Source organism: Anguilla anguilla, chromosome 18 (genome assembly GCF_013347855.1).
Source record: "Anguilla anguilla isolate fAngAng1 chromosome 18, fAngAng1.pri, whole genome shotgun sequence".
NCBI lineage: Eukaryota > Metazoa > Chordata > Actinopteri > Anguilliformes > Anguillidae > Anguilla > Anguilla anguilla.
Genome location: NC_049218.1, coordinates 4,983,897 through 5,010,420, shown reverse-complemented (window position 1 = coordinate 5,010,420; position 26,524 = coordinate 4,983,897). Strand labels below are relative to the sequence as shown.

At 43.9% G+C, this 26,524-nt stretch overlaps 3 protein-coding genes across 5 annotated transcripts in view; all 3 read right to left on the bottom strand.

Moving 5' to 3' along the window:
- Positions 1 to 1,005: 1,005 nt before the first annotated feature.
- On the bottom strand, positions 1,006 to 12,546 carry bub1 (BUB1 mitotic checkpoint serine/threonine kinase). The gene is made up of 25 exons (XM_035400915.1): positions 12,314 to 12,546; positions 11,799 to 11,858; positions 11,552 to 11,693; positions 11,259 to 11,455; positions 10,811 to 10,854; positions 10,618 to 10,700; positions 10,366 to 10,412; positions 9,798 to 9,982; positions 9,092 to 9,225; positions 7,991 to 8,640; positions 7,651 to 7,697; positions 7,404 to 7,523; positions 6,796 to 6,903; positions 6,198 to 6,279; positions 5,722 to 5,809; positions 5,059 to 5,233; positions 4,887 to 4,956; positions 4,135 to 4,721; positions 3,886 to 4,032; positions 3,497 to 3,597; positions 2,896 to 3,057; positions 2,631 to 2,788; positions 1,937 to 2,114; positions 1,609 to 1,715; positions 1,006 to 1,522 (listed from the first exon to the last, which is right to left on the bottom strand). Exons 1-25 carry the CDS (start codon positions 12,334 to 12,336, stop codon positions 1,327 to 1,329), a joined length of 3,891 nt encoding a protein of 1,296 aa, XP_035256806.1. The 5' UTR covers positions 12,337 to 12,546; the 3' UTR covers positions 1,006 to 1,326.
- Positions 12,547 to 13,467: 921 nt separating this feature from the next.
- fam98a (family with sequence similarity 98 member A) lies at positions 13,468 to 20,802 on the bottom strand. Its single transcript, XM_035400853.1, has 8 exons — positions 20,654 to 20,802; positions 19,564 to 19,712; positions 18,660 to 18,794; positions 17,674 to 17,858; positions 16,754 to 16,834; positions 16,206 to 16,322; positions 15,937 to 16,104; positions 13,468 to 15,091 (listed from the first exon to the last, which is right to left on the bottom strand). Exons 1-8 carry the CDS (start codon positions 20,689 to 20,691, stop codon positions 14,390 to 14,392), a joined length of 1,575 nt encoding a protein of 524 aa, XP_035256744.1. The 5' UTR covers positions 20,692 to 20,802; the 3' UTR covers positions 13,468 to 14,389.
- A 1,780-nt stretch (positions 20,803 to 22,582) lies between these two features.
- Positions 22,583 to 26,524, bottom strand: part of rasgrp3 (RAS guanyl releasing protein 3 (calcium and DAG-regulated)) — a 23,381-nt gene continuing 19,439 nt past the window's right edge. For all 3 annotated transcript variants that reach the window (XM_035400730.1, XM_035400731.1, XM_035400729.1), the window contains one exon: positions 22,583 to 26,524. This exon is cut by the window's right edge and continues 1,106 nt beyond it. The gene's annotated coding sequence lies outside the window, so the exon portion shown is untranslated.

The window sequence follows — 26,524 nt, the reverse complement described above, 5'->3', positions numbered from 1 at the left end:
GATTAGAGTATGTCCTAAAGTAGGAGCTAAGCTAGCTAGCGCCGTCCACTTGCAACCATGAATTGAGATAACACCGTTAGCATGCAGGCCGTATTGTCTAATATGCGTGTACAGCACGCACACAATTGGTCAGTCTTCTTATAAATCTGGGCGAGGTTGCTAATTTTCCGGATTGACTTCGGGTGTTTCCGTCAGTAGCGATCGATTTGTCAAGTTTGAAGCCATAGCCTACTAGCAGCAATTTCAGCTTAATTTAATGAAAAACCTCTAGAGTAAAACGAATTGGTGTAATATCTTTGGGCAATGCGTTAGTGGTGCTTACACTTTAAGTATGTATGTTCTGTCCGACACATTCAACAATGTTCTGATTCAGAACCAATTGCTTTCGGTAGTGTGGCTAGTCTGAAATGCATCTATGAAATATATACGATTTCACCATATTAAATATATACCAAATATATATTATAAACCCCTCATTTCAAATGCATCTTTCCAAATGCATTCTATACTACATGTCTACACCAATAACATAATTATAAGTGCAAGCATATAATAAAAACCTCAACACACTGGAGGTAGATCAAAGTTGAACTGCATACTTATTTGGTGATTTCAGTATAATTTGGACAATTCAAATTTTAGGTCACAAGAGTCACTTGGTATGGAATTAGCAACTGGATACCTACACATGCTACAACTAAGAGATACAATACTAGGAACTGTAGAGAGAAGCAGTTAATTTTTTTAATTTATGTACACACCAGTGGGCCCATTATTGACTATACCCTCTTAAGAATTATGCTCCCATTAAGTTTAATTCTGAGTTAATGCTTCATCATAGGATCACAAAAGCATATTTCATATTACGTGAAAATCAAATTGTAATATTGCATTGCATAAGATACACAGCAACCTCCCCGCAAATTTAATATTGTAAAAATTGATTTTATTAATTGCACATTTAACGGAGACTATTTCTTTTTTTTTAAATTAAAAAAAAACAAAAAACTTAAAAACATAAACTTTATTCTCTGCCAAGTGATAATGCAATTCCTGTTAACAGCCTTTTGTACTACAATCTTTACACATTACAAAAGATTTCTAGCACACCAAATACCTGTACAACTGATGATACTCTGAAATAGTATGGTATGAAATTACGTATTTCCACATTGCTTCATATTCCTTGATCAAGCGTTTTCAATCCTTAAAAGTGGACTCAAGTCTAAGTGAAGGCTTTTCATTCAACAAGTTAACTTCTTTCTTTTTTTTAAAATTTTTTAAATCAGCTCAATTCCCCCCCCCCCCCAGTAACTGCTTGCGTCTTTATCTGCGGGACCGCCTGCTTTCGAGAAGCAGCACCACCAGGCGGCTCTTCAGCGAGCGCAGCTTGCCGCTGTAGTTCTGCTGCAGCGCGGCCGTCAGTCGGCTGCGCAGACTGCGCAGGCAGGGCAGGGAGCTGCAGTCGGGAATGTTCAGCAAGGTGTGGAAGAACTCCAGCCACAGCTCGCTGTGGGGATTCCTGTTAAATAGGGTTAATATCATCATAGTGTCAGTTTTGTTCTTAGTATTTATGCAATAGAAGTAATAAAATTGAAATGCCATTACCTTTTGAAAATGCCATTTGTCTTCCAAACACCATCCTCCTTTTTCACTTTCATGTACGTTCCAAACATCATGCAGTGAACTGTGCCTGCGATTCCAAAGTAGTCGGTCTGAAATTTAAAAATTCAATTGTAAGAATTTTTATTTTAATGTACAAGTTATTTTATTAGTTATTTATCAGTATTTTATGTCCACACTCAATGTCCTCTGATTTGATTCATGAAAGCACCGGGTTCACCACGAGATGGAATTAATGGCCTTCACGAGCGCACATGCGTCTTGAAAATCAATTAGAATTGTGAAGTGTAAACCGTGATGCCCTCGACTTTACCTGGTAATTCCACGGTCTCCCATCCAGCATCTCGGTACACTGGAAGCCTGAGGTCATGCATTTGGCCGTGAAAGCAGTGCCTTCTGGGAAGAGGGTCATGTCAATGCTCTGGCCCAGGTCAATCAAGGTCAATCCATGCTCAAGGCCATCTGGATCAAAATCTTCATTTTCAAGGAATCTGGGGAGGGGGTTGGAAAGAGTGAGAGAGAGAGAGAAAAAAAAAAAACTGAACTTACAAAAGTATGTATGTACTTGATTTGCAATACTGCACCTGTATACAAGACACCGATCTGTGCATGGCGCATACAGAAATAGTGTCACTATTAAAGCCTTATGAACTACACATAGGACTGAATTTTTCTTTTTCCGCACAGGGACATCTAGTAATGCCATCTTGTTCCTTTTTAGGGGATAAATAAGTAACTTTCAAATATGAACAAACTTGGCAAAAAATCTCTGAAATGTAAGAGGACTATACTAGTGTCAGTCGCAGATGTAACTGTAAATTGGGCTGTAAACTAAGATTAATCCCAGCTATTAAACACCGCATGAATATTAAGGCAGCATTTACACTTGTTTGGAGATAATCAGCAACAGCCAATAAAGCATCTGGCTTCTGTCCACCTGACGCACTGCGTGACGAACGAGGCTTAAGAGTAAAGGTGTGTGCAGAGAAGACTGATGCTCCGCCCACCTCTCCCCCAGCAGGAAGTTGTCAGGCTTGATGTCCGCGTGGACGATGTGGGCGGCGTGCAGCTTCTCCACCATGTGCAGGATGCAGGCGGCGAAGTAGAGGACCAGAGGCTGGGGCATCACCTTCTCGCCCACGTTCTTGTACTGGTTCACTGCGTTCTGCGGGGGGCGGAAAGGGACACACGATGCCGTCGAACCAAATCCTTGAGCAACCTCAAACCAGAGCTGGGGAATTACAATCCAGTCCAATCGATAATATGACATACCAGCAGAGTGCCACAGCTGTGGAGCTCGCCCAACAGCACGCTGCCATTGTGGAAGATGTGGGCGGAGTAGAGGTTGTTGTAGAGGTGGCGCACGCTGGGCTGAAGCCGCCGGTTAAGCTGGCCGTTGATGTAAAACTCCCAAGGATTCGCAGGCTTCTGAACCTGGAGAAACGCAGGAAAGCTTCAGCAAAATCGGCCTGTATCCCAATACCGTGACCCTTCTCAGGAAAGGAGCCACTGATACAGGGGTTCCAACATTTCTCATTTCTAAAATTCAAATTTTTTTTTTACAATCAACTTACATCTTTGCTTGTTCGCTGCAGATTTATAGGCTACTCAGTACTTTAAAACATTACACTAAGTCCAGGTGTCTCCAATTCTATCCGAAAAAGGGTGTGGGTGTAGGTATAGGTATTTGTTTCAGCCCAGTACTACAACAGCCCAGCACTACAACATCTGGTTCAACGAATTGACTAATCATGGTCCTCAATCTATTGCATACAAACACATGCACCCACACCGGCTTTTTACGTTGCACATAAAAACCTGAAGGAAATCAAAGGCGTCTAAGGCTGCCTAAGTCGGTAGTTTGGGTTCACACCTTCAGGACCAGCTTGCTGGACGTCGTGGGGTCTGTGGCTTGGTAGACTGTGGCGAACGCTCCCTGCCCAAGAATGGAATCCACATGGAGGGATTTCTTACCTAGGGTTTTCACAAACAAAAATGTATTATTCTACCCAAGTGAAATATTTTTGAATGGTTAAAAAAAAAAAAAAAAAAAAAAACACAACATTAAAATTTTTTTTATTCACATAGAATTTTTCAGGAATATTCCCAAATTATGAATTTTGACAAATGTCCACTTCCCCAACATGAAAACTAGAAAAACACATCTGTTTATTTTATTTAGCGTATTCAAGTGAACACAAATCTAAGAATCCGCTACTCCTCGATAACTCATGGACCATTTAATGGGCTTCATTTCCTCACCCATTTTCACAGTAATCTTTGGTGCTATGTTCGGGAGCTTGCAGCCCCAGGAGACAAAGCCAGGATAAGAGGAGAGCAGAGCAGGCAGACCGGAGAGTAGGCTGGAGATCAGCTCTTCATCCCAGGGATCGGAAACCAGGCCTGCAGCCGGACAGGACACGAGAAGACGGTCTTAACACATGCTTAATGCTGATTCTGGGGGACAACTGAAGTTAACTAAATTAACATAATTCAGGAAGCAGAGGGTACCTGCAGGGGCAGAGGGAGCTGAGCTAACTGGGACGTGGGGGTCGTGCGTGGGTGCTGGGGCTGGGCTCATGGGAACCTCCCAGTCCAGTCCGGTTGTGTGAGTGGGACTCCCAGGAAGGCACCAGTCGGGCATAGCGGCCTGCTCCGGGCTCATGCAGACGTCCCTGACCGGCGCACAGCCGCGGGCGGGGCTGCCGCTCGAATCCTCAGCGGCGGGCTGCACCGGGCTCATGCAGACGTCCCTGACCGGCGCACAGCCGCGGGCGGGGCTGCCGCTCGAATCCTCATCGGCGGGCTGCACCGGGCTCATGCAGACGTCCCGGACGGACGCAGATCTGCGGGCGGGGCTCCCGCCGGCGTCCTCCTCGGCCACCTGCGTCTGCTCGGGGAAGGACAGCGCGGCGGTTGGCTGGGGCAGGACGGTTACGGAGGCGGCGGCGCCGGCGGCCAGGCCGTGCTCGACCAGCTGCCCCGGCTCGCCGGCGTCCGGGGTCGCCTGGTCGCCGCCCCCGCGGGCCGCCACCGTGCACTCCGCCATCTCCGAGCGCTGGCCCTTCTCCGCGGTCGGGCTATGCTCCAGTATCGGGCTGAGGACATTCGGGGGGAAAGGGCAGGACTGATCAGAACGCTTTTAAATGAGGCTGAAGATAAAATTGACCTTGCAAAAAAAAAAAAAAATTGAGAAAATTACACAAGCTAAAAAACTATTTTTGAATGTATTTTTAAACATACAGTAAAAGGAACTACAATACCTGAGTTTTGTTGGCTTGCGCTGATAGGGCATCTCTTCAGTGCCACTGAACACTGTGTGTGGACCGTTTTCTACATGACAAACACAGCAGTCAAACAACTACAAGTGATACGGATCTCTCTCTCTCACTCTCTCTCTCACTCAGCAACACATTGTCCCTTTCAGAGCGTTACCTTGGTCTTCCAGGTCCCATGAGTGCGGGGCATTGCGGGAGAAGGGGGTGGAGACCAGATGAGCCGAAAGAGCGAAGTCCCCCGTGTTGTTGGGACAGGGGTCCAGGGTGTTGTTGTAACGGGCTCCCCACATCATGCTCTCCTCCGTCATGGACTCTACACCAGAGTGTACATCCTGGTACCGGAGAAGACCCAATTAAAATAACATCTCCATTGAGATTCAGACAGCACTCCATTACATTACATTACAGGCATTCAGCAGACGCTCTTATCCAGTGTGACTTAGACAAATTTTACACAGCATTTACATTGCATCCATTTATACAGCTGGATATATACTGAAGCAATGCAGCTTAAGTACCTTGCTCAAGGGTACAACGGCAGTGTACTAACCTGGGAATCGAACCTGTGACCTTCAGGTTACAAGACCAGCTCCTTACCCATTATACTACACTCCCATCCCCACCAAAAAAGACACCAACCACCAATAAAACCACACCCCTAATTCTTCACTCATCGCTCATATCAGCTCAACACCTACAGGAATGACAACAAGCTCCAACGTACACCACCTGACCTGCAAGAGATCAGGAAGGAACACCGACCCGTCTACCGGATGACCGAGGAGCAGCGATGACAGATCAGCGGCTGGGATGTACTCACCGTTTGCTTCGCCGGCTTGGACACGGGGATGTCCGCCAGAACCCGTGGCTGAGCCTTTTCAACTCCCATGGACACACTACAGGGATGACTATTTAAAAAAAAAAAAAACAATAAAAAACAAACTGAAGTCATTGAAAAAAAAAAAAAAAAGTTCAAAGAACAATGAAGACTCGTAAAAAGGTTGCAGGGGTTGTGCGATAGCTTCATGGTGTTCTTATCACTGATTGTGTAATATGTGCAATGTGTGTAATATGTGCAATATACAGTATGTAATGTGCAATATATGTAATTTGAGGTTGTGATTTGCTTGTGTTGTTTTTTTATTTATTTTATTTTTTTACTACTATGGAGGCAGCTATGTGTGTGCAGCATTTGAGTCCAAGACAAATTTCCCCACGGGGACAATAAAGTATGTTGTATTGTATTGTATTGTATTGTATTGTATTGTATTAAAAACAGCCCCGAAATGGCTTCACCTTCCGTTTTCCTTGTCGTTTTCATCCTGGAAGATGGCGAATGGGGTGGCAGCCGGGGGCCTCCCCAGGGAAGACCTGTTGCCTACAAGAGCCACACAGAACAGCAGCTGTGGTTAACACTGCTGCCCACAACAAACGACGTTATCCAAGAATACCACACTGCCCAGAAGGTCAGCTCCATGTTCTAAACATTTTTGGAAGTTTGGTCTTCCTTGAATGGTTGCCATAACATCTTCCAATTTGACGCCATCTTCTGAAAAATGACTTAAACGGACAGTTCCCTTTCTGGAATTTCTCGCCTTGGGTGGGGCAGTGCATAGGGTAGCCTTCAGTTACTGTCACCGCTTAACCCGGTCTGAATAAATACAATAAATAAAAATACGAAAGAAAAGTATACCATCGATCTTTTAAAAAAATAAAATAAACATGAACTTTTGTTAGTAAGTGGAGCCTTCAGTTGTTAAGAAAAAGTGAGGACCAAAGGAATGTAAGAGTTAACCATCTGGTTGTAATATTTGTGCCAGCTCCCCCTGAAGCTTGCAAATACAGTATAAACAGACAAATGTACTGTATAGTGTAAACTCAAAGACAAATTTACTCTTATTTCTGCAGGCTGCTTCGAAACTGTCATCGTCCTTTCGAGGCCCACCACTGAACGGGTCATCGTGGAAGAAGGTTGGCGCCTGGAACATGTCCATGATCACGTCTGGAGCCAATCAACAGCAGACAAGTTAGCAATCCCATGGGCCACACCGTACTCTTTCAGTTTCACTGTGAAGACCACTCATACAAATCATGGAGAAAATGAACACTGCCTCAATATGACAGGCGTGTGAATCACACGATGTCTCATAAAACAGCAGCTACGGATGCACAATAACATTGGGGGGGTTGTCATGTCATCAACTGAAATTGGTTTAAATCGGCATCAGCTCAATGCCGAAATCGCAGCCCATCTGGTGAGACAATAAGGTGACTTCACGTACATTCATCAGAGAGGCGACCAGACAAATCATCGTTACTGCTTTTGGCCATGCGTCCCTAATGGCAACAATACAGCGGAGACATAGAATCGCAGCGCGGTTTATCACAAACATCAGCAGCAGCACACACACATCTGAGAAAAACAAAATCCAGCTTGGTAACCGACTGGGTAAAAAATTGGGCTATAATGCGCTGAATAGACCCAGAAACGGCTGAGCTTACCCAGTGCTTCTCGCGTGTTGACGGTCGGTGAAGGCTGCACTCGGGAGGGCGTGGCTTGGACCAGGCCCAGGGAAGTGTTGGGGGTGACATGGGACAGATTCCCCGTCCCTCCCTGTGACACTGTGATGAGAGAGCAGAAGTGAGCCTCGGACGCCAGCCGCCACCCCCCTCCCCCCGACCCCTCGTTCACACTGGCCACAGATCAGTTAATGAAGAAATCGAGGACGTGGAGACTCAGCGCACTTACGATCTGGCTGTGGTTCCATCTCTGACATCACACCGTCAGGAACGTCCCTGAAAAACAAACGGCAAACGCAGGTGAAGCCACTGCAGTCACCCTGCTCGCGTCGGACTCAAAAAGGTGCACATGCTACAGTCATGTTTGGGGGGGGGGGGTTCATGTTTTTATCCACTCCACCGGAACTCTTCAGAACCTGCTTGAACCATTTAGCTAACAGCCTGATTGTTGGAATGACCTGAACCAGCATTGTCGCAGTAGCAGAACTTACAAAACATGGTTCATTCATAAGCGATAATATTGCAAACCCGAGCAAACAATGGCCGTTGAGATAATCCCGTGCGCTTACGGTTCTCTGAAGCTGTGCTGGTGGAAGCTGTGCTGCTGGAGGCTGCTGGCGAAGACGCTGGCCGAGCCGTTCAGATACGAGCGGCTGGCCAGGCCCTGAGAGGCGCCGACGGCGGCCCGCGCACTGGGGGTCCTGTGGGGGGCCGCGAAGGAGCAGCTGACGGGGTCAGCGTTCCTCTCCAGGGCCGGAGCGAGCAGGGAGGCGTGCAGAGCTGCCGCCGAGGAGGTGGGCGGGCAGAGGGGCGGGGCCTGAGCGCCGGGGGCGGGGCTTTCCGTCGGCAGCGGTTTGAAGAAGGAGCAGTTTGGGGCGGCGGAGGCGCCTTCGCACGCTGCGGCCTCCTCCTCCTCATCTTCCTCCTCAGCAGGGCCCGTCTGTACAAACGGCAGACTCGGTTCCCCAGGCCGCACGGTCTCAGGGATTGGCTGCTGAAATGAGCCGCAGGGTAAGGTCAATCCCAGCATCCCCTGCGCCGTCGCGTTCAGGTCCGGCCCGGCCCAACGTGCCGGACCGGCGCCGGGCGCTGCTCCAGAGCTGTGGCTGAATGGCAGGCCTGCGCCGGGGCCCGTGGGCTGAACGAAGGACCGCTGGAGGAACTCTGGGCTCGGTTCTGCCGTCTGCCTCGCAGATGAACGGTCTCCTTGGGAAAAGCCCTGCGGCATTACAGAGGACAGCAGGTGAAGAGGCAGGTACACAGCAGGTCTACAGGTACACTCACACCTGCGCAAAGAAGCTACCTGGAATGACCTTCAATAGGTGGAGATGGTAAATTGAGGGGCAGGCTTTCTGTCTGAGAATAGGAATAATCTCTGACTTGCTGTGGCAACATAAGAGCTTTCAGTGTTTATTAACGACCACCGATCTCCACTATTAATTCCTTTCGCAGGCTGTACATTAAACATTTTTCCCCAAACTAAAAATGTGGTCTTTAAGAATCTGGAGCTACATACACAAGCTAAGCTGAGCTCAAAAGTGGCACCTAGTAATGGGAGCAGCTGCATTGGCATGCCCCTTATCTGAAACAGTTACTCAGAGCCTTGGAGACCTCCAGCCTCAAGGTGAAGTGCCGCAGTCGGGTGGCTAACTGCGCCCTCCGGTGCTCACCCACTGCGGCTGCGCTCTGCCAGAGCTCCCCTCCCCCGCTGCCCGAGGGCCAAGGTGACTGTCCAGCTCCGCCAGCCTCCTCTTCAGCTGTTTCACCTCCTCCTCTTCCTCGAGCAAGCGCCTCCGCTGTTTCTCTGTAAACGGAGCGCAGCGAAGCGGGTCACAAAACAGCTTGGGAACGTTAAAACTCCATCCATCCATCACTCTGCACCACAAGGGCAGAGGGAACATTGCGCAGCGCGATTCAAATACTATCTCTCATTGCAGTTCCCCGTCTTAACTGCCTGACCACACCACTTAGTGACAGTGACTAGATTAGAGTGTGATGTTATTAGAGTACGCAGGTACGGCGACCATTTTATTCCCATGTGTTGAACCGACCCGTGTGACCAATGAGAACCATTCAGATGAAAATATATATATACTACTGACGTGAGAATAAGGCGTCATTTAAACCGAAGTGGGTGGAGCTATAACATGCAATCGATTTCAACCAATAACGGAGTCTTTCTGTGGAGCGCAAAGCTTTTTGACTGTTGTTAAATAAGTGTATGACTGACAGGTTGACAGCTCCACCCATAATGCATCACACCAGAAAAAACCTCCTCTTCTGTTGCAGTAAAACTGCAGGTGGGCGGGGGGGAATTAAAGTGGGTTATAGGGACAGCTGAACAGGGGATACAGGGACAGGCGGGACACAACGTACCCCACTCCCTCAGCTCCTCGAGCTGCCTGCGCTTGTCGAAGTAGCGCCGAGCACGGAGCTCCTCGAAGCTGAGCTCGGAGCCCTCGCACACGAGGTCGTTCACGCAGTACATGGACACGAACTGCTGGCCTTCAGCCGGGCCTGGCGCGGGCTGCTTCACCAGCGCGTTCTCAGACCTAGAGATTCTGTAGAGAGGAGAGGAAACACGGTCTCTGTTGGTACACATACGGTCAAAAGCCTAGCTCAGACCAAAGATTCGCGAGGCAACAAAACCGTTTAGAACGTCGCTGAGGGGAACTGCGGCGGTTCGAACCGCTCGTCTCAGCGACGTCTGATGCCCGCGCTCGATTCAGGTTGTCTGATCGCAGTTGGCCAGTTCAGAATGTTGCAAAGCGTCACCAGGTGCAGCTGGTCGTGTCGCGAATCTTTGGTTTGAACTGGGCTCAATAAACACTGTAATAAAAACACTCTAATAAAGTCTCATTTAAAACCACTGTAGATAAAAAAGTCACAAAGGATCACAGAAAATAAAAAGGGAAAATATTTGGTGGAAGCGCTTGCTGCTTACATGCGTATCGTTTTGTCGACAGGAAATTGTTCCAGACCCTCTAGTTCCTGTGGCAACAGACACAAAGGTAAGAGACAAAGCTTTTTTTGTCACGGAAATGCATGTTCGTGCTAACAAAGATCCGGTACAATGCTGTCGCCCCCAAAACAAATCTCATCACCATTTCTTGAATAGAAAGCAACTCGTCCTTGATCACACCACCAAAATTAAAACTGCTTTTGCAGTCAGAAAAGCAGTTTATTTAGACAGTACCGTGCACTGCGGGGGGGCAGTCTCCCTTGGGCGTTCCTTCTGATTGATCAACTGGGAATTCTGCAGAGGGTTCCTCGCAGCCCCTGATCATATAAAAAAAAGAGACATTTTTTTGCAGAATTTAGCTTCTCCCTTTTTTAAATTCACCACAAAATAATAATATACACACTGCGATGGAGAGAGCCAAACTCACCTGCTCCCGCAGTCTGACTCACAGGCATCCTGGCTTGGAACAACCTACATGAGAACAAAACAGAAGTGCACCAAAATATAAAAATATGAGAACCTTCTGCTGCAGTTGGGTAAGATGGGGCTCCCTTTCAACCCATACAAATAGGCACACAAGAAACATCAATATAACCCAGTTGTGAGATACCTACTCAATTTGAAATACAGTTTTGACTCATCTCTTCAATGGTATAAAAACATACCCTTTCTATCAAAAGTTATCATGGTTACGCTGGTTGTAACATCGAGGTTTATTAACGAACAAACACATCCAATAATCAAATATTCAATTTTATACTAAAAGAGACACAGGAGAACAGACATCGTTTAAACCTGCCGCCGAACACCTCTGAAATGAAGAACCGTAAGGCTGGCACTCCTATGCGGCAGAAGATTGAGGCGGTTGTATTTACCGGTATTGCTGGAGGACCAATTCAGCTGGCTCAGCCAGGTTTTCCACAGCACGCTGGTACACAGCATCCGCCTGAGGAAGCAGACCCTGTTTCTCAAACTGCTCTGCCCAGGCAATGTAGAGGGCAGCTGCTCTGGTGCCGATACCCTTGGCGTATATGTAGCTATACAGATTGATTGGTTCACTGTAATAGCTCGCCTGGAACGAAGAAAACACGTTACATTTAACAACTACAAAGGCTTCTATCCAGGACAACGCAACGTTTTTCATATTGACATACATGTACCGACGTACACATTTGATGCAGTAGTTGATGTATCTGACATCGTCGTAGTAGCGGGTTTGTGGAAGGAAGGTTTGAACCAGACGGTCCAATACCACTGAGATGCTATTCTGTTCTCCAGCTGGTAGTTTCTTCTCCAGAAACCCGATATACCTAAAAGTCATGAATGTCAAGAGTCAAGCAAAGATATAGGCTACAAATTCATAAATTCAAATACACATTCAAGTTCTAAAATGAACAAATATTTAATGTATTTACCTGTCCCACAGATCGAGCGGATCATCTCCAGTGTAACTACTCAGACTTGCCTCAAATCTCCTGCAATAGACATTTGTCAACCGTTTTTATATTTCACAAACATAATCTCTCTGCAGGTTAACTACTTTAAAATATTCAGTGTCCCCAATATATTACATGAACCCTTATTTTAGAGTTGGGTAATGTATCATGTCGGAAACGCTGTTTAGCCATGATGTGTCATGTAACTTCACATACGCTGTGTTATCATACTTAGCTAACTTTAATTAAAAAAAAACCGGAATTGTGCAAGTCCTGTTTTCCACGTCAATCTGAATCAATGCAAGAGCATGTGAACGGCAGTGTGGGAGCACTGAAAGCAATGGACACTAAGCCAACATAGCTAATGTATATTACTCTATTTAAATAAGTACATTTTGATACACCGTAAGTTTCTGTCAGAGATCACGACTGTTCGTAAAACCACTGACCTCCCAGAGCTACGTCAGCTAGTCAAAACAGTTAATAGAACTTACTGTGAAGATGTCCTAATATCCATTGCGTGCTAAGTCGCTCCAGTGTACGCCACTCCGATTTTACGTTACCAAAGAATACAGGCGAGACCACGTTTGCTAATGTAGCAGACTATTATAGTCTGATATGTTATCAAGAAACTTTCCCACTTTCTCCTCCGAACTCCTCTTGTGTGATCATTTCAAATTCAACGTAACGTTACAAGGAGCCGCATTTTAAAATTCCGCTTAGCCAATACAATGAAACACGAGTATCACTGACAGCCAATCCTCTTGAAGAACTAGCAGTCACGTGTGAACCATTGGGATTATTGGCTGCTCAACCAAAAGGCGGAAACAACAGTTCCTTATGTGAACCAGCAGGAGGCGTTGCCGAGAATTGTTAGCATTTGCCAACATGTAAAGTCTGACAAATGAAGAAGAGGAAAGCGGAGGAGAGAGACATTCAGGTTTTTTAAAGGTTTCGTTTTTTGCTGAAAAACAAAACGAGTCATATTTCTTCAGTTATTGCTTCGTAATGCGCAGTGAAAACATTCAGAGGGACATGCAATTGTGATAAGCCAATTGTGTGAAAATTGTTTTATGTGACAGTACATGTGTTCTTAAATATGACACATTATGCATATTTATGAAATATGTTTTTGGTTTGCTTAGAAATTTACCTTGTCGTATTTAATAACTAAATGAATAGATCCTAAAAGGCTGGCTGGTCTGGAGCTCATGTGGAGAGGTTTAAAGATCACTGTTTTGCTTAACGCCCATGGGAATTCTTGCATGTTCATATAATTGTTTGGTTTCAACAAATGTTCAGCCAGTTCCCAGACGTACTACAATATGCATGTGGACAGAACATGCAGCAGCTTGAGTCTCTCTGTCCACTCCATCTCTGACTATTTTGTTTCGGGTTGCTATACTTATTTAGCATCTGATCCTATTTCTGAATAACTGATCTATAGGACAAGCAGCAGTCAAATTCACTGGCCATTGAGATATCCCAGGGAAGAAATTAAATTAAAAGTGAACTAGATATTTGAACGTTGAACGTTGTGTCTATGTTCTTCTACAGGATAAGGAAATTACAAGGAGAGTATGCCACAATAAACTACTTTTCAGTTGTTGGGTGCTTTCTATTACTCCAATAAAATTCTCGACATGAATTCATTTTTATCTTTTTTTATTGCTCACCTTTCATTCAATCACACGTTCAATGTCTTTCACATCTCCTAATAATGTATGTACACAACATTTCCAAAAAAAGCAGCATCACGTGGCTTTTTTCCCCAAAAAAGTAACATTAAAGTCCATCACGGTTATTTGCAACAGCAAAACCACAGTCAATCTTCTCCAAAATGGCAGCAGTCCAGTCCAATGAACACGCATGTTTAAAGCAAATCTCACTGGAGAAGAAATACATGTCCTTTCAAGTATTTTCTCATTGAAAAAAAAAAGCTAGAGGATGGACTTCAAGAATTCAACACCATTTTTCAACAGGAGACATTATGAAAATGTTCATGTGGTGTCACGGTCAGAAAATGTACTTGTGACACAGAAATTCTGGACTCGGACAACACTATACCTCTCAAATAGTCCCCAAGATAAGGCTTGTCAGTACCAACCCGGTGTTGTTACAGAACAGTTAATGTATTATTTCCAATGGTAAACACGCAAATATTGCAGGTCAGCTTTCTTTAGCTTCAGGGACCATCTGGTGAACGAGGATAATAGGAGTTGTCTCGTACCTGAAACAAGGTGTGCTGTATGTGCTGATTACATCAGAACAATCAAAGCTAAACTTGTTGAACAAAGTCATGTGATGCAGAAAAATGGTAGTGGAAACTAGCTTGGGTCAGATGGATGCTTGTCAGCGTCCAACATTAGTGCAACACCGATTTCACATTCCCCACCGAAAGAGCACTCGACCTGCAAAACCAAAAAAGGAAAAAAAGAAAAAAAATCTCGCTATGGGAAGTTCTCTCTGCTTCTTCGCACTGAACCTGTAAGGCGTCTTTCCTGTCTCTCTCATTCGAAGGAGCTTCTGTGTGAGCAGTGCCGCGATCACCCCGCCAGGGTGGTTTCCCCTCAGCTTGTGTAGTGCCTGCCCTGCCCGAAGCCGGCCTGGTTATACTGATGGCCCCCCTGCTGGAAGAACTGCTCAAACTGCCCCCCTTGGTTGAAATTCTGCCCGCCTCGCCCTCCCCAGCCACCTCCTTGTCCTCCCCGTCCGCCTCTGCTCCGACCCCCTCGCCCGCCTCGGCCACCTCTTTCCTGGTAGTGGTTGTCTTGCTGGTACCCGCCCCCTCCACCCTGATAGCCTCCGCTGCCTCCGCCGCCGCCTCCGCCGCTGCCTCCGCCGCCCCCACCCTGGTATCCCCCCCCTCCTTGGTAAGTAGAGCCCTGAAACCCGCCCTGATAATTTCCGCCACCGTAACCTCCCCTCCCCCCACCTCCTTGGTGGCCGCCTCCCTCCTGGTAGTTGCCGTGGTAACCACCTCCGCCACCACCTCCGCTCCCACCTTCCGACCAGTTTCCTTGAACTTTACCCCCCCTGCCACCACCTCCACCTCCTCCACCCCTACTGCCCCCACGCTCATAACCTCCTCGCCCTCCCTGGTCATAGCCTCCCCTTCCACCACCTCCTCCTCCTCTGCCACCCCCTCCATACTGCTGTCCACCCCCTCCCTGGGGCCCATCCTGCCGCTTCTGCCAGGTGGGCATTTCCGGAGGGGGGGGCTCGATCTCATTGGGTCTCCCACCTCGGTCAGGTACACGCCCCATCAGAACCTAGCATGCAAGAAACCAAAAAGTCAAGGACGACCATCAAATATAAATCTACTGCGTCAGAACATGAAGACTACGGAAGCCTAAATGTGACAATATTCAGATCAAAGTGGTCATTGGAAAATTTAAATTCTGTAACACATTTGCGGTTTCATTTTTTAATGATGCACAGATAATATGCGGCCAAAATAAAATAAAAAATTTGACTGACTACTTTATTTTAACTTTCATGTTTGAGTATGCATAAAATAAAAGTAATGCAAAAATGAAAATGAAATCCCAGCAGACATTAACCTTTCTATTTTTTGCCAGTATAACTTTGCCATATTCAAACTAAAGCTGAAAATGATGCAATCTCCTCCCTGACAAAGAAAAAAAAATCTAATTTGATTTCATGAAATGACTTGGACTGCATGAATGATTTTCAGATAAAACTAAAACGAAATCAATGTGAAATGCATTTTCACTGTCCACCTGCACATCTTACAGCACAGTTAGACTTGCACCATTATACTTAGTGGATATGGAAAATTCATTTCAAGTCGAGATTTCCTTTTAGTTTTGTCACGTGTAATCAGTTTCGGATTCAAATACTTTTCTGTGCTCTATTGATCTTGCCTGGTGTAACTGAGCCGGCCAATATGACCAAAAGGCGGGGTTTGCACTTTTCGAAAGTATTTCATTCGTTCCAATGCACTAGACAAGACCAGTAAAGCGTAGAAAAGTATTTGAATCCAAAACAAATACATATTTGACCCAGGCCCAGGTCGCATTAAGGAAACACCATCCCTCAGCTCAATGTTGATTTTTCCTTTACTCATTTTAGATCTCGGTTCCGGCCAGCCCACCTTGTTGATGGCGCAGGCAGTCTTCTCCCGGATCCTCCCGCTGCTCGTCCGCAGGATTTTGGAGAGGTCCTCCCTGGCGGCGAAGAGGTGGGCGACGGACACCGTGCCCTTCGAGGCCAGGGCGGAACGCAGCGGCGGGTACACTTTGGCCAGCTTGTCAGCGTGCGTCTAAACGAGAAAATCCCACAGGACCAGAGGCTTTGACAAAATCGCCCCGCTGACTGCGCAATTAATAAATGGAAAAAAAAAAGCGTTAGCGTTGCTCTTACCTTAGCTCTGCTCGACCACCCGAATGACTGGATTGTCACGTCCAGACGTTTCAGCAGCATCTTTCTCCTGACTTCATATTCATTCACAAGTGCTTGGTTGATTGCTTCAATTTTCTCCTTTAAAATGCATACATCAAGCTGTGAGCACCTTTTAGATGAACAGAAACCACCGCTTCATTTTGCTCCACAAATCTGCGAGTCAAGCCACCAGTTACCAAGCCGGATAACTGCGTTGAGTAAAACCCAGAACAGCCCTTTTTTACTTCAGTCCATGTTCCAGATTTGGGACAGTTCCAGGCTTTACTCAGTGCAGTTACCCCGCTAACTTGGTAATAAGAAGCGTACGTGTGCACACACACACAATTGGCCATTGCAAATTGAGGAGAAAACAGCAAGAAAATACATTTAAAAATTACTTCAGGTCTTTCCTTGTAACTTTTACAATTTATACCAGGAACCAATTTAGTTGCACTTCTTTGCACTTTCCACCAGAGCTTCTAACTATTATTATATTGGCTGATAAGGTAAAGAAAGTCTAAGATACTGACCCAGTGTACTGGACCCAAGGGTTTCTTCATCAGAGGTCCTCCTACATGAGTTGGCGGGACCTTGGACAAAGCTTCCTTCAGCTGAGGACACAAGACCATGGCAGATAACAATGAATTATGCTTAAAATGCCCTGTTTGGATTGAGTCATACTTGGTGTCACTTGTACTTACTTTTACTAGAAGTCTTTCAAATTTTAAATTAATTTGAGGTGAATATAAAAAAACATCACCTCTCTCCAAGATTCAATTTTTCTGGTTCATTCAGGCAATACAATGAATAAGTAACCCACTAATCTAGGCATAGTGCTTACGGTCTCCTACACAACGACTAAAGGGAAGGAACACATCTTGATTATGCTTCATGTTTTCTTTTTGTAGCCAGTTGCAAAAATATTTTAATCCTGATCCAAAATATTTTAATCCTGTAATCGATTAAAAATCCCATGGCCATAGCCAAATACTTGAATGCTATAGTCTGTGCGGTCTTATTTTTAACTGAAATGATCTGACTGGAAAAAACAACAACAGCTGCAAACTGTACAGGGAATGTTCGACAAATCTTAAGAACTTTTTGCCATGTTGTTTTGGCTCCAATACAACATATCATAAATGAAGCATGAAAACAGATAAAACACACACATGAATAGTCTATGCCGGTGGTGAAAGACAGAAAAGCAACATATTACTGCTCCATAAACCGATGGTTTATTAGTCACCACAACAACATGAGCAACATTTCAATCCACGTTGGTCTTTGAAACTTGGTCTTGACGAAGGCCAAGCTGGTTGCTACGTTGATCACGTCGTTGTAAATAAACCACAGATGTAGGAAGAATTGATTGCAGCGCAGAGACCGTTTCCCCTTTTCCACACTGACTAAAAGCCACACAGAAGGATGGGAGGCTGCATTTTTAACGCACTTTCTTTTCGATGCCGCTGAAGAACTGGAACATGGTGATGTTGGCAGGCGGCTTGGACATGCCCAGGGCCATGCAGATGCCCTTCAGCTCCACGAAGACGTCGCTGCCCCCGGCCTCCTGTACCTGCTTCTGCGGCCTGTTCACCAGGATCATCCTGGAGGCCTCAAGCTCGGAGATCAGGAAGGCTGCGGGAGAAGTGGACATCAGCTCAAACAACCACGAAAACTCCAGTGCAGCACCTCAGTGCGACAAACAGTAAAGGCACCAAGTTCCAGTACAGAACTCTGCCCTCCCGTTATAGATTAAAAACCTGCTGGATTCTTCTATAGACTGGCCTCGGGACGTAATTTGCCAGGCTCCACAGCGGGAATAGCCAAACGGGCTTGTTCTCTTCCTCTCATTACCCTTCAGAAACCTACTGGCACGGCAGCACCTGCTAAAGCCGTGCTAGCAAAAGGCTCAATGGAACTCTCCACCAAAGTATGTTACACTGCCTAGAAACTAGTCACAACAAATCAAGCGGGGAAAAAAAAAATCGGTAACTGAACTTAACTAGCACCAAAGGTGTCTAGTGCTAGTCTTTGCCCTCTGGGATTGCGGAGGGTAGTGTACGTGAGATTTACTAGGATCACGAACCTTCCTGATCTGGTGGCAACTACAAATTAGGGAGAAAACTTTTGAAATTAACATATTTCAATGCAAAATGTGCATTTGTACGCAGGGTACATATACTGTACAATGATGTTTGTTTAAGGATAGGAAGGAGAGACACAGGGAACCAAAACCGGGGTTTCAACACTTAAGCGCTGCAGTTTCGGTATTGCTAATGTTCTCATTATTATTCTCGCAATGCAAACATTATGCAGCCCTTGTTTCACTGAGCCTCTCAGACTATCCTCTGGGCATCGCAGTTTTGTGCAAGGTGCCATACCAGTCCTCACAAAATTAGACCACGCTACGCAAAGAACAGCACAGCGCAAACTCACTGAGGAGGAGCAAGCAGTTGCCCCTGTCGAGCAGGCGCTTGGTGACGTCCCCGGTGGTGAGGACGGAGTAGGGGCACACCAGCTCCGCGAGGAGGCCGCTCATCTCCAGCTGGAACCCCTCTGCCTCGGTGGGACCTGAGGAGGACATCCCACGAAAAGGGGGAAAGGGGGCGGTCTTAATTTTTAAAAAATATATATATTTTTTTAAAGCATTAAGGAGAAAGTAGGCAACAAGGAAACCGATGTGTGTGCATCACGCTGCTCTTTTACAAAACTGAGGCAACCTTACGGCAGTGCGCCCGTGAAAGATTCTTGTTTAAGCTAACATTATCAGTAATGTTTAATTCTGCAAGCTGTGTAAAGGTTCAGTAACACAGAGAATGCCTGTCCTCTTTAGATCAGCCCCTTCCTTTGCACAGTGCTCCAAATCCAATACTGCCAGCATTATGAACACTATGCCAAATACCATATGAACACGAACACATGCCACATGGTATACTTTCAAAGGAGGGTCCCATCATTACTCTGAGAACAGGCTCTTATCTTATCTTAAAACAAACAAGTGAGTCATACACTTCTGTCTGAAACTCTTTACAAAATGGCTGAAGTTCTATTCTGAGACCAAATTTGCATGAGCAGCACCGACCTGCCTCCCCCATCCCCATCTCCCCCAAACCCCCCCCCCCCCCAAAAGAATTAAAAAAAAAAAAATTTAATACATTAAATAAAAACAGTGAGGCATATCCTTTCGTTTGAAACTCTTTACAAAATGGCTGAAGTTATTCAAAGACCAAATTTGCATGAGCAGCACCGACCTGCCCCCCCCCCCCATTCCCAAAACCCCCAAAATGTTTTTTTTTGCTTATTAAATACATTGAATAAAAAAATAAGCTGCAGTTCTCACAGTTTGTAGCATGCACATTCTCCTCAAGCTTGCAGTAGAGCTTGAGTTCGGAGACGATCCAGGCGCACAGCTTGGTGAACTCCGGAGAGGCGGCCCCTGTGCTCGCTGCCTGGTCCAGTGCCCCATCCTCTAGCAGGGGACCTTTGTACCTGCAACACGGAAAGCTGGTTTTAAAACCAGCACTGCTGGTGCAGATACAGTGGATTTCTGTACGGGGATCATACTACCTCGAACTTGTACAAAGAGGTTAAAAAACCTTACATACTCCAAATCCGCATCAAGTTTCAGCAATAACTTTCGGCCTGAACTGGAGGAAAATTCATGAATTTGACATATGGAGCTAGGTCACAGACTTTCCTCCTGTACAGGCCCTGTCACGCACACGTCCAACAAGCTGGAGTTAGTTATCTAGTAAGATAATGGACCACTAGATTGGTTGTATGCAAGCTAAAATTAGTGATGTGGCGTCACTGCAGATATCAGTGAACGACAAATTAAAACTTATTTTTAAGATATATATTTTTAAGGTATATAATTTTTTAAAAATGTAATTATGTCAGGACACACATAGCGAATACGTTGCTGTCAGTGTGAAAATGGGAGACCACACCTAACTAGCTAGAATGCTAGCTAAGTGGCAGGACTGACAATCCTTTTTGGAACAACCTATTGTGGCAACGTAATAAAAGTTAGCTTCTTAACAGAAATAGCATAAGTGAGGTAATTTCAACTTCAAACCAGTGCAAATACTTCAGCGAGCTGTACTGTAGCTAACATGCTAACTGCCACACGTCCTGACACATTTTTTCAGTCTATCGTAAGCAGTCAAAAAAGAAAACGCTAGCTCGGCGTTTAGTAGTAATGCATGTAACCACATCTATATAGTTCGCTGATATTAGAAAGTCTAATGTTCCAAGCAAACAGTGGCAAAATTCAAGACGGTACCGCATCGGACAGCCAGTTCAGGTAGCTACATATGTGCCACTCAATTTGTCGCTGAGCAAACAATTAGCTAGTCTACGACAAGCGGTGGCTGCCGGCGTTAGCAAAATGTAGAAAACAGGTCAAAAAAACAAATGTTTTTTCCTACCCAAGGTCCTCCAGAGAATCCAGAATATCGTTCTCCATGTTTCAATTCAATCACTGGATCTTTTAAATAACACAAATTCACAGAGTACACTTTACTGCTAGGTTGGCATGTCTGGGTCCAAGCCCGACCTCTGAACTCCGTAAGGGGCTGACCGACAATATGCCGGTATACACCGAGGTGTAGGTTTTTTTCTCCCTTGCATATAGCTGATCCTGGGTCAGCTGTGGTCAGATTTGTTCAATTGTGCTGAGCGGCGTTGGTAAGGTTTTTGTGTTAGCAAACTGTTCTAAAATCAGCTGTCAAGGACATAACTCAAAAAATGTGTTGGCTACCTGACCAAGTTTACCATTGAAATTGTATATTTTTACATTGTAGTTTAATGCAATATTTTGGTATCTTAATATACGATATGATTCATTATAAATTCAAGTAAATCGAAAGGGGGCTTCAGGGCATGAATCAAGAAAGACCATATACGGATATCGCTAGCTGACGTTATATGCGTGTCGTGTACGATATCTTTAGCCCGACTTGCCCCGAGTTATGTTCCAGGGTTTACAGAATGAGCGATTGAGGGTATTTTGAGTGCATATCATGGGTGCGTTTTGCTACAAATGTCTGAACATGAGGCCCCTTCTGTTTTCGTTATGAATGGGCTGGATTGGCTTCAAAAAGCCATTGCAGATTGATTCATTGATATTTTCATCTACAAGGGCATTATACATATGAACAGATTCGTTGTATAGGGTGTATTCACAATTATGAACATACATATCTTTATATTGTTTTTATATTGCGCACTTTATATATTGAAACTCTTGTGGTCAGTATTTGCGGTAGGTAGTTGCATGCAGCCACTTGCTTCATGAAAGCTCTTGGCACTTGTATTTTCATTGTACGTCACTATGGATAAGTGGTGTTACTTAAAGTTTCGTTTCTGGCCTTGTACACTGTGGTAGGTTGGGCATTAGAAGGACGCGTGGTTGAAAATTACGTCAGCATCGCCAGGGGAACAAAACAAAAAAACACGCACAGAGTAATAAACGGGACACTAGCTCCCTCTGCTGGCTGTCTTTCGAAAGGGCCAACACAATAAAGCATGTAAGTCCTGTGGTATAAAAAAAAAGAAAAAGATTTCACTCGTCTTTTCCTGTCGAAGCAAAAGCTGATATTTGGGATGGGGTTGTCGTCATACATAAAACAGACACTGTCTGTCTACATCTGTGTGGTCTCTGTCCTCACTGCTTCAGATTTCCAGAAACCTTTTATACTGAGAGGGTCGCAGGAACAATTAATCACCATTATCTCATAATTATGATGAAACTGTCTATATAGTTATTTCATGTGTTGCCAATCTCTGACAATATAGTAATGTTGAAATATCCACCAGTGAGGCACCACCACTGATAATCATTTAAAAATGTCATAATAATTACAAAGGCTGAATTTGATTGAGATATTTTATTTGTGGCTTCCAGTAAGAACAGAAAATGCAACATTGTAATCTTAACAACACTAAAAGTAAAAAAAAAAAAAAAAAAAAAAACAACAGCAAAAAGTATGATACAATAACTGTTACATAAAAAAGTTGTATTAAATTACATTATGGAAAATTCAACATATTTTAGAACCTGACATCACCAAAATTATTAGTAGGTAAAATTATATTTAGAGAAACCTCTTAGTCGCATAATAATTCTTATATACAGTAAAAAATAAAAATTAAAAAACTATTTTTTATCGGTTGCCATTTGATGTTTGAGTGTGGCCTATTGTGATAAACAGCATGGAAGAAAACTATTTCATTGTCAAAAATAAATATGAAAAGGTAGTGTTATGTTTGGGAGCTCACATAGGTGCCTCTCTTGACGAATGACACGTGATAGCTGTTTATTGTGATCTTGTAGATAGGCATTCAGTACGACATTATGGCTGATCTGTTCCTGATGACTATGAGGACATGAAAAGGCATGGGGACAGCCTTCTAACCAACCGGCCACCAGTTGCTTAGACCCGAGTCCCCCTGAGCCAATAATAGACCAGAATTGCACAACTGGACCAATAACATAACATTACAGACTGAAAGGCAGAGAAAACATAAGACAGCTCTTCCCTGTAATACAGTCAATACAGAAGCATATGGCATTTACTTTTAGCTTAGCTGTCAGTGCATTGCCATTGGACTTTCCCAAAATTTAGAAATGAAAATAGTATACTGACGTGACCATAAACCTGAATTTAGCAAACACGAACAAGAAATTAAATATCAGTCTCTCTCCAAAAAAATAAACATTGCTACTGAAGGCTCTTCAATGAGCATTTTAACAGCATGAATGTAAAACCAAAATACAATCAACCAAACACATAAATGCAACTTCTTTCAAGTACACCAGCTAAACAGGACAGTAGCAATAATGTTGATGACGATGATCATAATAGCATCACTGACAACACCAATAATCACATTATGTTAATACAATATAGATCTGATGGAATGTGTCCAAAATACAAATATAGTTCTCTCACAATTCTCTCTATATCCCTTATTCACAAGTTTATTATCGCAACAAAAAAACTTTGTCTCAATTTATCTTAAGGACCTGATTATACTAAATAAATCTAGGTAAATACATTCAAACTTACAAAGACCAAACAGATCATTCACTATGCAGGTAACAAACAGACATAATAAGGTTGTCACATTTGTCTAATTGACTGGTTATGTTGTATGAAGCACATTAACCAATAAATAGTACTATTATAATTTAACATGAACTCAAAAAAACAATTACAAACATGCAAGAGGTACAAGACAACTTTTCCACAATAATATCACATGAAATATAAAAAGAAAACATAGGAAGTGATGTATGCATGTTTTTTTAATTTAATTTTTTAAAAGTTTTATAAATGTATAGCCAGGTCCTTAAAATAAACACCTGCCATGCTCCTTTTTCAAAAGAATGCTTATTGAAGGTACATTGCAAATGAATGTCTCCATCAGACCTGAGTCAAATATGTATTAGTTTTGGATTCAAATAATTTTCTACACTTTACTGATCTTGTCTTGTATTGGAACCAATGAAATACAGAGCACAGAAAATATCTGAATCCAAAACAAATACGTATTTGACCCAGGTCTGGTGTCCATACATACGAAAGCCCTCAGTCAGGCTCCCTGGAGCAGATTGTGACAGAAGCCTTTGACAGACTGGGTTACAGCTGCATTAATTTATCCTGTACAGAAATGGAAAACACTGCAGCATACGGAAAACATAAGGACGTTTTCAAGTATATAATGGCAAATATATTTTGAAATGTATATATATTTTTAAATTGCAACATCTGAAAGTAACAGTTGCAACAGGCTGTAAATTTATTCATATTTTGTGAAGTGTGTCAACATCTATTCATAATAAATTTGGTCATTTGAATTCAATTGATCGCAGCATATTCTATTTCTGTAAGGATAGTGCAGGCTATTACACACATGATCGAACACAAGTAGACTGTTTTTGCAACATCAACAAATATAGTATCTTTTCCGTTCCCTTGAGCCAAACAGACTCCTAGACTGAGGAGCGATGGAGGCACAGATGTATGCCTGAGAGGACTGACGCTGAGCCGAGCAGAACCCTTTCTAAGGGACCTCAGGATGGAGGCCTTGGGCGTGGCCAAGGGCACGCTATGCCACGGGCTCCACCAATGAGCTCATCTCATGGGAGAGGCCGGATTTTGATGAGGTGCCATATTCAACACAGCTTGACTTTCCAGGGCAGGGCAGAAGAAATGGATATAGTCATCAAGTGACATGTTTTTGTCATCAGTCAAGAGACAGCTGGTGAAAAAAACACACGCATACACAAACACACTGCTCTCATTCAAAAGGTGTTCACATAAATATACATAATAACACGTGATACCCAGAGACCATGTTTCCATAAATAAAAATAGTAGATATTCACAATATATTATTCTTAAATAATAGCAACAGGATATAATGCTAGGTGAGAATGTATGCATGCACTTCTCCATTTTGGTTTTGCACTGGAGGGCATTTTATAACAGCACAACATGCTATGAAGTGATTTGGAAATGTTGATGTGGTTTAGAATAGAGAATGGCTTAAAATCAACAATGAATGAAAAGAACATATTATTCCATAGTGAGCTGTGATTGGACACTACGTTCTGTCCCACGATTGCTTTGCAAAGCTGCCCGGGTTTGGGTAACACGGCCCGTGATGTCAGCAGCTGTACGATGATGGCAGCAGGATTTCCTTGAGCACAGGCAATGCTCAGTTATAAGTGCAAAATCTTGTTAGTTAGAAGACCAGAGTTCTGCAAAAAAAATTTGAAAAAAATTGATGTGTGAAAACTAATAAAAACTAATAAAACAAAGCCAAAATTTTTTTTAAAATCCCCATTCGTTTGATTCTTCCCTCCATACCTTTTCTTTATCACGTTTGCTACTGTTTTAAAACCAGCACAGCATCAGACCTCGTCGACAGAAATCTCCATGTCAGATTCACCCGCTCAAACCTGCTTCCCAGTCTGGTGGGATCAGTAAATTTGGTCACCCCAAATCTCCCTGGCGAGGGACGAAATGTACCCTTGGCTACTCTGGCTCTGAGCAACACAAGATAAAATTAATAACTGGCTTCATCACCAATGTTACAGTGTTGGCACGGAAAGTTTCACAGTGAATGAATAAGGCATTTAACTTAATCAGGGAAATTTGACAGCTGCTGTTTTTTTAGCAATATGCCTGGAGAGCATGATGCCATTGACCTTGCAGCTTCCTAGGAAGCAGCACAGTGTTCCCAGTAGTTCATGAAGGGACTGCGGTGTAGCACGCTAATGTCAGCTTGCGGCCAAAACATTAGCATGCTAATGAAGTTCCTTGCCGACTGATAATGAACACTGTTCTGCTTGCAAGCGTTAGCCTTCTGTTTCAGAAACTGTTGTTTGCTTTAGCTGAGCATCTTTTTTAAAACCTGAAATGCAGTAAACGAATCCATACGCCTACACAGCGCAGCATTAACACTGAGGTGTAAATAAATATTCGTCCGTCATTTCCACCAAGGAGGTTATTGCTATATTGCCACGATATAGTCACCGTTTCAATTGTATTGATAGAAACCTGCACAATTTGAAATTACTGTATTTTGTACCAAACAGCACAAAGTGAGAAATTATTAACAGGATGCATGACAGTCTTTGTGACTTCCAAGGAAGTTTTTCTCCTTCTCACCGACTAGAATTCCACGTTGTATGAATGGCAGATGTAATGTATTAATCTACTGCATTTACTTATATTTTGGATATAAAGCTGACTGAACTGAGAATGCATAACAATTTGTTTCAAATGAAACATGCATTTATACTATACATATGTACTGTATCATTTGTAGACCCATGCAGCTGTCGCCATCTTGACAAAAAAAAAATCTCTCCGGTGATCAAATAGTGAACATTGTTTGTAGCCTACATTTTGCGGTGCATTGTGGGGGAAATTGAGTGAACTTGTTTGAGGTGTCAAATTTGTGTGTGTGCACTACAAACTGTCTAGGGAGCCATTCCAAATGCAGCCAATGTTCACAGGAGGTGAGAACACTACATCTGCTACTCGCATTCTCATTCGAAATCACGATAATGCTAAATGAACTCTCAGTGTTGACCAATATCTATTATATTATTAATCTGATAAAAATTAAGAGAGACTAGTCCCAAAAAAGGCACCATTCTGAGCAATACCACCGGAAAAATAAGAAACTGTGAGTTAATTCTCTATATCGGAATCCCTTTAAAATTAAGAACACAATAACTCTGTTTCCAGGTAACCTGAACATACGATGATCCTCGTTTAAAA